Source organism: Musa acuminata, chromosome BXJ2-9, assembly GCF_036884655.1.
Source record: "Musa acuminata AAA Group cultivar baxijiao chromosome BXJ2-9, Cavendish_Baxijiao_AAA, whole genome shotgun sequence".
Classification (NCBI taxonomy): Eukaryota; Viridiplantae; Streptophyta; class Magnoliopsida; order Zingiberales; family Musaceae; genus Musa; species Musa acuminata.
The window spans coordinates 7226260-7240125 of NC_088346.1; the positions used below are offsets into that span (position 1 = coordinate 7226260).

At 39.4% G+C, this 13866-nt stretch overlaps 2 protein-coding genes across 4 annotated transcripts; both read left to right on the forward strand.

The window, feature by feature from the left end:
- The first annotated feature begins 1529 nt into the window (after positions 1-1529).
- Positions 1530-9461, forward strand: LOC103997569 (guanine nucleotide-binding protein subunit gamma 1-like). Of its 3 annotated transcripts, XR_010491005.1 has the most exons (6): positions 1530-1891; positions 4261-4313; positions 4400-4444; positions 4532-4641; positions 4833-4896; positions 9057-9461. XR_010491005.1 is itself a non-coding variant. In XM_018818061.2 (5 exons), exons 1-4 carry the CDS (start codon positions 1763-1765, stop codon positions 4620-4622), a joined length of 318 nt encoding a protein of 105 aa, XP_018673606.2. In that variant the 5' UTR covers positions 1530-1762; the 3' UTR covers positions 4623-4641; positions 4833-4897. The 3 variants fall into 3 exon arrangements, 2 of the variants coding, with proteins under 2 accessions (XP_018673606.2, XP_009417106.2); XM_018818061.2 differs by lacking the exon at positions 9057-9461 and having other exon boundaries at positions 4833-4897; XM_009418831.3 differs by lacking the exon at positions 9057-9461 and having other exon boundaries at positions 4532-4897.
- A 1337-nt stretch (positions 9462-10798) lies between these two features.
- Positions 10799-12836, forward strand: LOC135622906 (uncharacterized). The gene is made up of 3 exons (XM_065125233.1): positions 10799-11762; positions 11846-12035; positions 12125-12836. Exons 1-3 carry the CDS (start codon positions 11355-11357, stop codon positions 12673-12675), a joined length of 1149 nt encoding a protein of 382 aa, XP_064981305.1. The 5' UTR covers positions 10799-11354; the 3' UTR covers positions 12676-12836.
- The last annotated feature ends 1030 nt before the right edge of the window (positions 12837-13866 follow it).

Sequence of the window (13866 nt, forward strand, 5' to 3'; positions counted from 1 at the left end):
AGTCAATCCTAGATTGCTTGAGTCGGAAATCAACTCATTAATTTTTTTTGAATTAATCTCTAAAAAATTATTCGAAGCTAATCTCTAGATCTTGCTAAACTAATTCGGTAATCTCAACAATGCTCCTTAGACACTAGTCAATAATAGTTTCTTGATCCAGCAGGTCTATTATAGTTTTAAATTAGATAACCCTTTTTATAGTGGAGCCTAAGAAATTGTTACACCATTTGTTGAAAAAAATTATACTTATTCATAAAAATCTATGAAATCCCATATTTCTTTTGAGTAATAAGGGTTGGAGCATAAAATTGTGAGGGATTAGGTTCCTCAAGATTCTTTCGAGACGATTATGTTGGATTTCTTTGAGACTTAACAATCAACCCTCCTCTTGATCTTGCAAATCAATTATGGGTTACGAAAACTAATTTAGATCTAACCTGGTTTCTTTTTAAGTCGATCCCAGGAAATCTATGTCAAGCTCTTGATCTTGCAAAACTAAGTTAAGGGATGGTTTTGAACAAACCAAACTAGTTAGATACATCGGACTAAGGTCGGACTAGTTCAGGGATGGTTTTGGACAAACCAAACTAGTTAGATATGACTAGTTCAGTGAAGTGAGCCTAATTCGATAATATGTCCACATCATATATGAGAACATTGTTAGGTAGTGCATGATACTTGCGACTAAGACAATAACATATCCGTTATATATGATGCTAATACGTAAGCTATATTCACTATAACAATACATTAATATATTTTTCGGAAGATTTTTTAGAAAATAAACTTAGAAGATATGGAAGCATAGGTGCTCAACAAAAGATTACAAAATGTAATTGATGAGCTACGTAAAAGAGTCCTCGTATAAATCTATAATAATTTAGGCACAAGTGTACGGTATCGGATTCGAATTCATTTAGGATTGAATAAATATGATGAAACTCAAATAGAGAAATATTATTTGTAAGATCATAATTATATTATGACGCTAAGTCATGATCGATGTGAATATTATATCGATCCATAATATTATATTAATTTCAAATAATATAATATAATTTTTATTATTAGATCGGAATGATCGATATATATATATCGAACTAGTATGATCGAAATTTGAAATCTTCCCGGTTGTTTACGTTGAAAAAAAAATCATAAAATAAAAATGTTTTTCTTATACAATTTGGCAACAAAATCTATTTGATCATCTTCTTTCGATCCGAATAAAAAAAAGGTTCAAAGATGTGAGTCGTGCAGTCTCCGTCTTTTGTTTTGTTGCATCTCCTTTTCCTAATTTTTAATTACAATTAAGGAACTTTTCGCTACACCTAAAGCCATACCGTTCTCGTTCTTGGGAAGCTGAGTGGGACCCACATAGGATTCAACAGTTTGTCCAATAACAAGCAGGGTCGGAAAATGGGTGGCCTGGTGAGGTCGTTGAAAAGTGTTTTCTTTTGAGTTCTTTCGAAAGAGTGTCACCGAGTACATGAAAGAGAGCTTTACCGCTGCTATTCCCAAAGGAAGGGAAACAAAAGAGCGATCTTTATCGTGGAATCCCCCATTTGGTGTCAGGCATCGATCTCCGGGAGCGGCTCGTGCCGATCGTTAATTCAACGGGGAGATTGGAGCCCGAGAGGCGAGGAGTCGGGGGAGGAGACATGGTGGAGCCGTAGAGATCCGCTGTTGTCCTTGGTCCTTCCCTGTGCCCACCATTCGACTGCGAGGAAAAGGAGAACGGGCCATCGCCTTTGCGGCGGTCGGAATGCAGGCCAATGGGGTGAATGCCGCCCCCGCAACCGACCGCGGGGCCCCTGCTCCGTCGGACGCCAAAGGGAAGCACCGGATCTCGGCGGAGCTCAAGCGATTAGAGCAAGAAGCTCGATTCCTGGAAGTAAAACCCTCTTTCTCACCCTCTCCTCATAGTCTTTAATTCCCTGGTGAAAGAGAAAAGCCCGGAAAAGAGCTGAAAAGGAAAATAAATCTTCTTTTCACCTCGTTTCTAAGTGATTTCGTTCCGTTTTCTGCTTAAAGTAGTTTCTTTGGACGTGGAATTGGATGACTGGACGTGAGCCCAGTAGAAAGACTTGTTCTTGGTGTGCTAGTTTGCTTCAAAGAGTTTAATATCTATTTGCATTTTTTTATCGAATGCAGACGATTTTCCACAAACTCTCAAACACTTATGCGGAAGATCAATTTAAATATCATGGAAATAAGACAATTGCATGTGATTATTTTTTGGTGAAGATTGAGATTCTGGCGTCATCGTTGTGATTCATTTTTTATGCTGATCATTATATGATATTGACTAGTACACATTATTCTTGAAAATCTACAGAATTTGTTAGGATAGACTTGATAGGGTGTCATGTTATTGTTTTGATTTTAATTCAATTGTCCATAAGTTGATACCGGAGCAGAAGCCTATGTTTACTTTTCTCTGTAAACCCCGAAAGAAAGAAAAATAAAAAGAACAACAAGCCATCTATCTGGGGTTGTCTTTTTGGGTGCTCTTTCTACAAACCAAATAAGGACAAATGCTGAGGGATCAGAAATTATTTCCTGAATTAAATGTTTAGACTTTAGAGTGTCCTAAGAAAATGAGAAGACAATAGTAGGTTCATCTCTAATCATGAGTTCTTAAAGTGTAATCTCCACATATATTGGGGTGCCATAGAAACTATGAAGAAAATTGACATCAAATGAGACCTTTAATTATCCATCATTGTAGGGATGTAATCTTTATGTATGAGAAAGAGTCTTATTTACCATTCTGTAGGTCATTTAAAGGAAGCCTACTAGTGCTTCAGGTCAAGGTTTACTTAATTGTTCATGAGATAGTTGCTGATTATTGTATATGTGATTTTCAAAGAATGTACATCACAGATACATAGTTAATACATCATACTAGCCCACGATCTTGTTTATGACCATTTATCAATTAATAGGTAAGCTCTTGTGCCACAGTCAAAATCCATTTGATACATGAAAGGAATGCTTGAGTGGCAAGTTTTGTTCCATACAACAACACCAATCACAACAAGAAGCCATAATGCCCCAACTAGCAAATCATGGATATGTGGTAATAAATATAACAAACTTTCTTGACTATCTTTGTTCCCTGTCACCAAATAATTGCCTGGAAGCCTTACTGGTGTTTAAAATTGTCAAGTCATACTATCCTTTTAAAGTAGTTTATTCACATTAAATTCTTTTACCCCCAAATAACCATGTTTATCCACTAGTTGCTAAAACTGCCTGGACTCTTGAGTGCTTACATATCTATGTTCTACTTAGATTAGGCATATTTTAGTTGATAACAGATGGTGCATTCAAAGAGTTCAAATCAGATTATTAATAGGTTGGTTTTGTGATCATAGAGTACAACAGTCCTGATTAGAGAAGAATAGGATTTAACTACAAATTATTTACACAGATTGTTCAGCCTGCAAATTTGTGTGATGTCTGGACAGTAGGGTTTCCTAAATAATTTTGTAATAGAGCCAAATGAATATTAACTTAGACAAACAACTCATATTAACTTAGACAAGCAACTCCAGAGCCAGACCAAGAGCAAGGTAGTTCAGGAAAAAGCTGGTCAATGTTGAGTCTTTGGTGTAAGATTTGGAACCACAATGGACATGAAACTGGAGTCTCATTTAGGAGGTGGACAAGCTTGTTAATCATGTGAACAGTATGAATCGAAAAGCAGGAAAAACTTATACAGATACATAGTGTGTATACACATACACATGGCTCATATATATCTATATTATTTAGTATTTCTTCTCCCTTTATTCTGTCTTACTGTTTTGTATAGTGAAAGACAATTTAACCTTAAGTGTGTCATCTTATTTCATTCAATGCCACAGTTTTTTAGAATGATATCACACTGACTATAATTTCTAGAGATACTTGATTTTGCAAGAGAGAGTTGTGACAGTTAGTTTATGCCACCGTCTCTGGCAGACCATATTTTGATGGTTTGGCATAAGCTTTGCAGAAAGAATATTAATACCTTGTGACTATCTACTGTATTTCTTCAAAGAAAAACTCTTGCAGTAATTTGTAGCAAACTTCTAATCTGGTTTCATCTGGTTGTCTCATCTTTTGAGGGCACCTGGTTCTTTCCATTGACATAAATCTCCCTCTGTTTTCTGGGTTACTAACATTGTTTCTAGAAAAGTTGTGAAGTGCACTTTCTTCTTTGGTATGCATTAGTCGTCTGCTGACATTGTTCTGCTTCCTTAACCTTTCTAACAGGAAGAGATTTCAGAACTTGAGAAAATAGAGAAAGTTTCTGCTTCATTGCATGAGTACGTATGAAAATGCAAATTAAATTGCATGATACACAGATCTCAATTTACATGGTTACTGACCTGAGAAATTGATTTCTGAGCAGATTGCTGCTTCAAGTAGAAAGTAGGCGAGATCCCCTACTCCCAGAGTAATTAAAGAAGCCTTGTCTTTCATATTTGTGTTCATACTGAAAAGAGATCATGCATAGTGTCCTAAACTTATTATGTTTCTGCAGAACAACAGGATCTACAAGCACATCTTGGGACCGCTGGTTCGAAGGACCTCAAGATACGCCAGGCTGCAGATGCTGGGTATTCTGGTTCTAACTGAAAGAGAAAGTAACAGGTTATTTTACTGTTTAAAACATGATTGGAGAAGGAAGATACATTGGAAGAGTTTTTTCTTATTTTATATCAAGTGCAAATTTCTCATGAGATTTGGATAGAGTACTTTTGTACATTATGGCATGATTTGCAGCCTTAGAAGTTTTTTACTAAGAAATGTTCACAACATTTTTGCTTCAAATTTTGAACCAGGTCTTCCTTGTACTTCCCTCTTGGCCTGTTAAAAGAGTCACATATATCTACTACAGTAATATAGGTATCTTTTCTCTCGTTTTGTCTACATTACAATTCGATTATGTTTTTGCTTGGTAGGAACTCTTTAAATTATTCTTCCCAAGATGATGTTTAATCCTTTTGCTGTTGTTTGGGCTGAAAGTGGGCTGTCTATCTACTGAATTTCTATATCCATCTGCATTCTGATATGTTCGTGTAAATATTTTTCCATGACAATTTTTTGCATTTATATTCTGGAATCCAAATGGTCGAAAAATTTCAGAAGGAAGTGCCTAGCAAAACCTAAGGTGACAGGTTACTTAATTAGCTTTCCAAGTGTCCATGTTATATTCCATTTTTTTTGTTTGCTTTTCACGTTTTAAAAATCTGAGTGTCCAAGAAAAACCATAGTAAGCACGTTTGACTCTAAACAAAAATTTCCAATAGAATGACTATGGAAGATGCTAATGATCCTATAGTCATGAGTAGTAGGTACTATGCAAAATGTGTCTGTCTTGTTGTCCATTTATTTCTCAAGCTTTCTTATTCACAATCAGATTTTCTTTTAAGTATCTCTATCTACGAACTATGTTTGACAATATTATTACTCATTTATTGCTACCATAATGGAATAAATCTACCAATGGCTATTTGTTGAGTATTTGTACACTGATTAAGGTATGCTACGAAACTACATTTTCAAACAAAGGTTGAATATCATGAATAAAATGGAGTAGAAGGAAAAGATTGTGAAGACTTGATGATGTTTATGCTAAACTAAGAAGTTAAAAGACTCATACTATTTATAGCAGTCCCTTATGTAGATAAAAGGTAACTTTAGGGTGAATCTTTGAAATCATATGGAGGCATCAGCCTCAGATGCAGTGCTGCAGTCTTCTTCTGCCACATAATTGCTGCAAAGATGTCTGCTGAGGTTGTCCTAAAATTGTCAGAAATCATGGTGGTTGTATGAAGCAATCCTTCTGGTAAATCAGCTAGTCAAAAGACTTCAACAGACTATGAACTTTGCAGCAAATGTACTTGTTCTTATCTCCAATTCATTTACAAAGTATCTGATGGCACAAATACTTGTTTTTATCTCCCGAGACTGAACACAAACTGTAAAGTCAACAATAACATGCTGTGATATCCCTATCCATGAATTTTATGAGACTTGCTAAAGTTTCTTCTGGTTGGTTGTCAGTGACTTAATGCAGTCTTTCATCTTTTGCTTCCCAAGATAACAAAATGGAAGGTTTAAAATTGTATATTTCTTTGACTTCTTGCAAAATGTAGGCAGCCCATTGAATTCTTATCACCAGAGAATTCAAATGCTCTGTAGAGTTTCCTGGCAATTTCAGAGACAAATGAAAATCACAAAGCAAATAAAGCCTTTTTCTTTTCTGAAAGTTCCCTTTCTGTCTCAATTCTTCACCACTCCACACTAGTCTAGTGAACCAGATGATCCATAAAGGTCAAGCATGGATAACTAAGAAAAACTTGCAGAGTATGTTGAATGCATAAAAAAATACATTTTCAATGCACAAAATCTACAATGAAATCATGCATTGGTGAATGACTAGAAAATGGCACCCAGGTAAGAGTCAAGCAAACTTATATCACAAGTAATAACACAGAGGTAACGATAAGAAAATGTATGAGATTCAGACTCTTGAACAAAAACAGACATACAGAGACTATTGTTGTTATCTGTCATGTAGCAAACAAGTATAATCCTTCAAACATTATATCTTGTAGTTTTCATAATGCAATTGTTTCCCTTAGTTATGGCATCTATTGATCTGTGTTGAAATCTGTCACCAGGATTAACATGTTTTAATTTAGCTAAGTGCAGATCACATCATCCATACATCAATAGCAGAAAACACATCTCATCTCAATTCTTATCCCACCATGCCTCCACCATCATCAGCACTTGAGAGTTGTTGGTTCAATACCAGCTTTGGAAGTTCTAACCTACAAAAAAGAATAACAAAGAACTATAAATAATGGTTTGTGCTGTCATAGATGTGTAGGTGACAAGAGTGCCAAAAAGTTGGTACAGAATTTTGTAGGAAATGTGCAACTTTTCCCAGGAGACCAGGTCTGGTACAAAAGCAGGGTTTTGGTGGATCAACAAAGTTTCAACTTTAACAGGAAGCAATTATTTTCCTGTTTGAAAGAAGTGTCTTATTTCTTAAATCTATCTTAGACAAAGAATGATGCTCAAGAAAATTTAGAAAGTGAAATGGACAGCAAGCACAGTGGCCTAAGCATATTAGAAGCAATAGAAGAGTGCAGGTACTAAACTTATCACATTGATAACAATACCTTCCACTATGATTCTTGTATCTTAGAAGTGATAAATATAGGGAATAATACTTGAATTTTGTAGCTGTGTCCAAATTTGTGGATTTTGTTGCGCTTTTTGATGTAATTAAGTTGTTACTTAACAGAAATCTTGATAACTATCTGCATCATTAATGTGTTCCCCAAATTTTATGTAGGATATCTGTGCTAGACATCTCAGTGATGCTCAATGTGTCATGCTCCTATTCTAATGTTCTGTAGCTTGTGTGGAATCTAGATTCTGAGTCAGGTAAAATTAGATTCTGGTCATGTTTTTACCTTGAGTATAACAATTTGATGTGAGCAAATTGTTGAGTCTCATGGAGAGAGAGAGAGAGAGAGAGAGAGAGAGCAGTAGCTGATCAGGGACAGTTAAGTGCCCCTGTTGTGAGCCATCACTTCATGATGGGTCCATTATCATTTCATCTTGTCTGTGGGACCGGGACCTCTGAACTCTGTGTTTTATGGGGGCCATAGTTGCTGAAAAATTCTTAATGAGGTGGTCAGGATCACAATAATTTCATGTGGGGCCTTCATGGGGCCCATGTTGCTGGATAATGATTAAAGTTTCCATGTCTGCATCTAGGTCTCACAGTTCCTTTTGTAGCAGATACTTAGGATTGAATTCAATAGAATTGCAAAATAGAAATGAATAGAAGTCTTTTAACTTTTGATGTTTGGATAAGGAATTGTTCCTACTTTTTTTAATAATTTTATGATGTATTATAACTATGTCTGCTAGTAATAAAAAATTTGGTACTTAACTTCTCATAGAAGAAATAAAGAGACAATAAATGGTTGTTGTTCAGTTGTTCTTGTGATCAGTGTCAGGAATGGGATGAAGACAATGAATTTGAACATTTTTATCCAGAGATGAGACATGAAAGCAAATATTCTGAAAAATATACAACATAAAGGTTTAACATGATCTAACCCTTTATAGCAAGTGTCTATCTATCATAAACTGTAGGACATTGATATGATTGTTGGAACTTAAAACACATAAAGACTATCAAGTCACAAGGTCACAAAATAAATAGTAATTAAGCTATTTGCTTCTGTTTGAATTAATATTTTCAATCTCAAAAAATTTAACTTGTTTTTCAATGGATAGCCAACTAGATAATATATGATAAATCATTATTTATTCTCATCGATATTATCTGATCTAACCCGTCCTGGTATAGTATAGCAAGTGCCTACCTACCATAAGCTGTAAGACATTAATAGGATTGTTGGAACTTAGAACACATAAAGGCTATCATCATGGTCATAAAATGAATAGTCATTAAGCTACTTGCTTGTGCATGAATTAATGTTTTCAACCTCAAGGATTTTAACTTGTTCTTGAATGGATAGCCAACTAGATAACACATGATAAATCATTATTTATTCTTATCGATATTATATGACCTAACCCTACGTGGTATGGCATAGCAAGTGCCTACCTACCATAAGTTGCAGGACATTGATAGGATTATTGGAACTTAGAATAAATAAAGACTATCAAATCAGGGTCATGGTCATAAAATAAATAGTCATTAAGCTACTTGCTTGTGCATGAATTAATGTTTTCAATCTCAAAGATTGTAACTTGTTCTTGAATAGATAGCCAACTAGATAACACATATATATCTTTATTTATTCTCATCGATATCATCTGGTTAGCCCTCGTTCTTTCTTGTTAATATGAGTTCTACGATTATCCACTTCCGATGAGATTTTCTCCCTTTAAATTCTAAAAGTAAAGATAATTTTTTATTTTCATGAGATATTGGTTTCATACTCTTCAATTGACGTGAGACTAACTCTAAATTCAACATGGTGAAAGATTAATATATGTTTTATCTGTAGGAAAGGAAATTAAGAACTAGTATGAGAATGACTTGTGGGGAAATCAAAGTGAGGCATCTTGTCTCTCAAAAGCAAAAGAACTGGAGGGTGTACCCTCCCTTACAAACCAGGCATGGCAAAAAGATAAGGACTTTGGGGCACATGTTTGAGCTCAGAGATGGAGTACAAGGGCAGCATTTGCTTTTAGGTTGTGTTTTTCTCCTTCATGTGGTTTCCTTTCAGGCTTTCACTTTGCCTTTTAACTTGGCCAGTAAAAAAGGAGATCACTGCTTCCAACTTTGTTTCCAGAATGCTTTCTTCTTGTCAAGACAATTGGCTTCTTGTGTGAAGGCTTTGATTCATCTGTCCTATGCTTGTTGGGTCTCTCTGTAACTTTCTCTTTATCCAGGAGTTCATAAAAGTTGCAACTTCTATTGGTGCAAGTTTGTACATGAAAATTCTCTCTCTACTTCCAATTTAATTAGGCCCTTTGATTAAGATTTTGGATAATTATCACTTGTGTCCTACTGACAATTTAATTAACACACACCAAAAAAACAAGTGATTTAACAATTTTATGGAGATCAAAACCAATTCATGAGTAGAAAATATTTAAATCATTGTAGGGAAAGGGATATCAATACTAATTTACAATTTTTTAATTTCACTTTTGTAAGTGGATGTCAATTTTGACTTATAGAAGAATTTAAACAAAATACACCAACAAAGAAGACTTTTTTGTTTAATGATAAGAACAACACTCTTTTCCTACTGTCTCATGTCTACCTGCCTTTAATCATAAGGCAAGCAGGTGAACAAGCAACCATGAGAGAGAGAGAGAGAGTACTGTGATAAAACAATTGATAGGAAATTACATATTTAATGTGGGCAAAAAAAAAAATCTTATCTCCATTATTGCTCCCTTTTTAATCCTTTTACTAAACTATCCATTATTAATTGTTTTAGTATAAATAATTAAATTATGGTTTTTTTAATTGACAACATCAAGATGTGAACACAGTATCAGTTCATACACCTACCTAATATATAAAACCATATCTACAAACACTTCAAGTAAGATTTTATATAAAATATATCTCAATAATTCACCATGCATGTCATTTAATTTCTTGATAGAGACCTCACGAGCCAATAAAAAGGGACTGAATTAATAAACAAACTCACCATGTAACCCAAAATTTATGAGCCCCGTCCAAGAATTCCATCTTAGCCTCAACTCACAACACAAAACGAAAAGGATATCTTTAATGCCACCACCTAATACTTCCCCAACCTAAAAAATCAAGACACGAAACTTCTCAAGATCGAAGACAAGAGATGATTAGATTTGCCCGCCACGCACCGGAAGAACAATTTGCCCACCTCCACGAAACCAGTCACGAGATCTCCGTGTAAATGGAGTAAACGCGATGGTTACAACTCTCGTAGCCCGACATGCGATGCGCTCCAATGTCACTGCCACCGTTATACATGATGTGACGTCATTGGATCGGACCCATGAGCTCAGTAAGTAACATTGCTATATATTTACCAAAGTGTTATAACTAAAATATATCTCAATGTACCCTTTGAGTATGTCATAGTCCGATATAACCGATTCGGAGTTGGTCCGTTATAATCACAAAAGGTTTGTAGGTCGGAGGGGTAGTTTAGACATTAAGCAAAAACTATCCCCTTACATTTCTGGATTCCTGATGTGCCCCTCCTGATGTCCGATGGTTACTATCGACGATGAGGGTTAATTTAGACATTTGGTAGCGCGGAATCTAGTACGGACACGGGGGTACACGCGTCATCATCAGGAACAAAATCTAAGGCTGCTTCGTCGAAGACGCCACGTAGCGGACCAAACAAAAAGGGTTTATCCTCGACTCTTAAAGCCCCTCCGGCGCCTTGCTACGCTCCTCCCATCGTCGAAGCCTTCGACCTCTCTCGCCGGAGGAGATCGCTGTCGGAATATAGACGGGGACCCTCTACTTGTGTCTCTGGTGATCTCAAGGATGATCCCTTTGTGGTCGATTCGGTGGATCCTTTTGGAGACGAGAGGTGAAATGGCGGGTGCTGGTGACTGTTGAATGAGCTCTCTCGATCGTAGCCTTTTTCTTGTGTTTCGTGGGCAAAAAATAGTTTTTGGGGGTTTGTAGAGTTGGATTGATCTCGAATTTGGCGCATGTCTGCCTCGATTTTGTGTTTCGTGTTGTGATTTTTGGTCTGGGGTTTAGTAGTGGGAGGAGATGGAGTGGCAGTGACGGTGCGAGGAGGAGGGAAGGAGGTGTTCTGATTGGGGTCGCGCCAGCGATGCTGTTCCAGATGAAGATCCAGCCGGTCGACGCGAGTGGATCGGTGGCTTTCGCGCCAAGGAGCGACCCGGGGAAGCCCGCGGCCAAGTCGCGGTTGAAGCGCCTCTTCGAGCGGCAGTTCCCCAGCGTCCTGAGGAACCCCGCGGCGGAGAAAGTCGCCGGCGCTGGGGACTGCAGGGAAAAGGAGAGGGACGACGGCGGCGGCGACGTCGAGCCCAGCTCGGTGTGCTTGGACACGATGGTGTTCAGCTTCACCGAGGAGGGGCACCACGATAAGCCGCCGCGGGGCCGCTGCAACTGCTTCAACGCCAACTTCGACGACAGCTCCGACGACGACTTCGATGCCCGCGACGGCGACGCTCCCGGCTCCGCCGCTGCCCCCGGGGACGCGGCCGAGGCGATCAAGGTAGCTCTATCTTTTGCTCGAAAGTTTTTCCATCTTTGCGCGTTTCGGTCTCTGAGCTCGAACGCCACTCGGGGTCTAAGCAGGGTTTGGTGCTCTGCGCGAGCATGGCGGAGAGAAATCTCTTGGCGGACGCATCGAAGATCCTGGAGAAGGCGAAGAACTCGAAGAACAAGGGCGACTGGCGAAGGATGGTGGCTGACGGGCTTCGGTCCCTCGGCTACGATGTGGCCGTTTGCAGATCTAGATGGGATCAAAGTCCCTCCTTTCCGGCCGGTATCGTCGCCCTATACCTCGATCTCTAACCCCCTCCACCACCGTTTTCTTGATGAACACCATTGACATGTGGTTTTCTCCGCGAGCAGGGGAACACGAGTACATCGACGTGGTCGTCGAAGGAGGTGACCGCCTCCTGGTGGACGTCGACTTCAGGTCGGAGTTCGAGGTCGCGCGGCCCACCAAGTCATACCGCGCGGTCCTCCAGCACCTGCCGTCGGTGTTCGTAGGGCGGTCCGACCGGCTGCAGCAGATCGTCGCCTTCGCCTCGGAGGCGGCACGGCAGAGCCTGAAGAAGAAGGGCCTCCACGTGCCGCCATGGAGGCGGCCGGAGTACATGAAGGCCAAGTGGCTCTCCCCCTACCACCGGACGACCGCCACGGAAGTCACGGAAGAGTCGGTAAGCAGAGGGGCGCAGAGCGGCCGCGGAAGTAGCAATAACACCATCCCCTGCTCGATCTCGGCCATCGATTTTTCTGGCGTGTCCGAGCAATCCACCAATGCGGCGGGGACAGGTGACGACATCCCCGACGCAGCAGCAAGGGAGAGGATTGAGGTGGTGGTCTCGCCATGGCGGCCACCGCCGGTGAGGCCGAAGGCCGGGGTTAAGGTCGTCACCGGCCTTGCCTTGGTCCTGTAGTACCAAATTTTGTCTTCTTATTCCGCTAATTTTGTTCACCGAGTGAGATATGTCTGCTGTCATCTTGCCTTCTTTGCTCTACTTGAAGAATCCGTAGGGAGCCGAGAAGAGGAACTCCATCTCTGTTCTTCCGAGTACTAATATCCCAATGCAATTTAATATCTGTCTTCCTTAACATCTAACTCATAGTAACAGTTGAAACTTTATGATGAGCAATCAAGATCTGAGACGGGATGAAAGAAAGATGAAGCACGCAGCTCAACATCATTGCGAGCTTCATCGTGGCCATCTGACATCATTGTACAGATCGAAGTATTCTGTGGAACACGGCGTCGTTGGCCTTCTCGGCTTGCGAACGCCATGCCAGCGGCGGTCTCTCGAAGGGAAACATGACAAAGGAAACACACAAAATAAACTCTCCTCTCCCTCTCGATCGGTCTCCAACCCTTTGATTTGGTTTTGAATTCAAAGCAGCAGCGAGCAGAGGAGAGTAGAAATGGAAGCCTCGTGCCGTCTCGATTGGGGCGCTGTGACAGGCGACACGCCCACGAGAAGTCGATGATGTCTGCCACTGTTTCCTACCCGCCTCCCACCATTTCAACTGTTCTAATATTCTAACGCCGTCCTCTCTCACCTGTGTCAGTGCTGCTGTCACCTTGAAATCTATTCCTTTTCCCTTGACTACTATCATGTAGTGCATATATTGGCTTCAGAAAAAGGAGAGCATGATTCATTAGTAGAAAAGGGCCATGAGAAGCTCTTGGATGACTCCTGTTGGGTTCTGCAAAGATGAACAGCAGCGTTAACAGAAAGAGAAGTACAATTGCTACAGATTAACAGCTAGTTTGATGCAAACAAACATTAGCTTCATGGAAACTTCAGGTTAGCAGAAAGAAGAGGGTGATTGCTACACTTGTCATAGTGAAGACTGTAGCAGTACATCAGCCGTTATGCATTGCTTTCAGGAAAGCAACTTCCTACCAACTCACTGCAGTGCTTGCCTTCCCCAGTGCTGTTGAGGTCATTATAACATCTGGACCACCCTTTTATTAAAGACTCATCAATGGAAGACTTTGAAGATGGTACTGGGAAATCTCATGAAAAGCAAAGAAAAGAAGACATGTGTCTATCTCTAAAGCCAGAGTGAGCAACAATTGAAACAAAGAATGAGTTCACCTGGTTACCTGCCTA

Bases quoted from the DNA above. Each gene is read 5' to 3' on its own strand.
- LOC135622906 (XM_065125233.1), top strand. From the start codon at position 11,355: ATGCTGTTCCAGATGAAGATCCAGCCGGTCGACGCGAGTGGATCGGTG. The intron at 11,763-11,845 runs GTAGCTCTATCT...GGGTCTAAGCAG, and splicing joins ACGCGGCCGAGGCGATCAAG to GGTTTGGTGCTCTGCGCGAG. The intron at 12,036-12,124 runs GTATCGTCGCCC...CTCCGCGAGCAG, and splicing joins AAGTCCCTCCTTTCCGGCCG to GGGAACACGAGTACATCGAC.
- LOC103997569 (XM_009418831.3), top strand. From the start codon at position 1,763: ATGCAGGCCAATGGGGTGAATGCCGCCCCCGCAACCGACCGCGGGGCC. The intron at 1,892-4,260 runs GTAAAACCCTCT...CCTTTCTAACAG, and splicing joins AAGAAGCTCGATTCCTGGAA to GAAGAGATTTCAGAACTTGA. The intron at 4,314-4,399 runs GTACGTATGAAA...ATTTCTGAGCAG, and splicing joins GTTTCTGCTTCATTGCATGA to ATTGCTGCTTCAAGTAGAAA.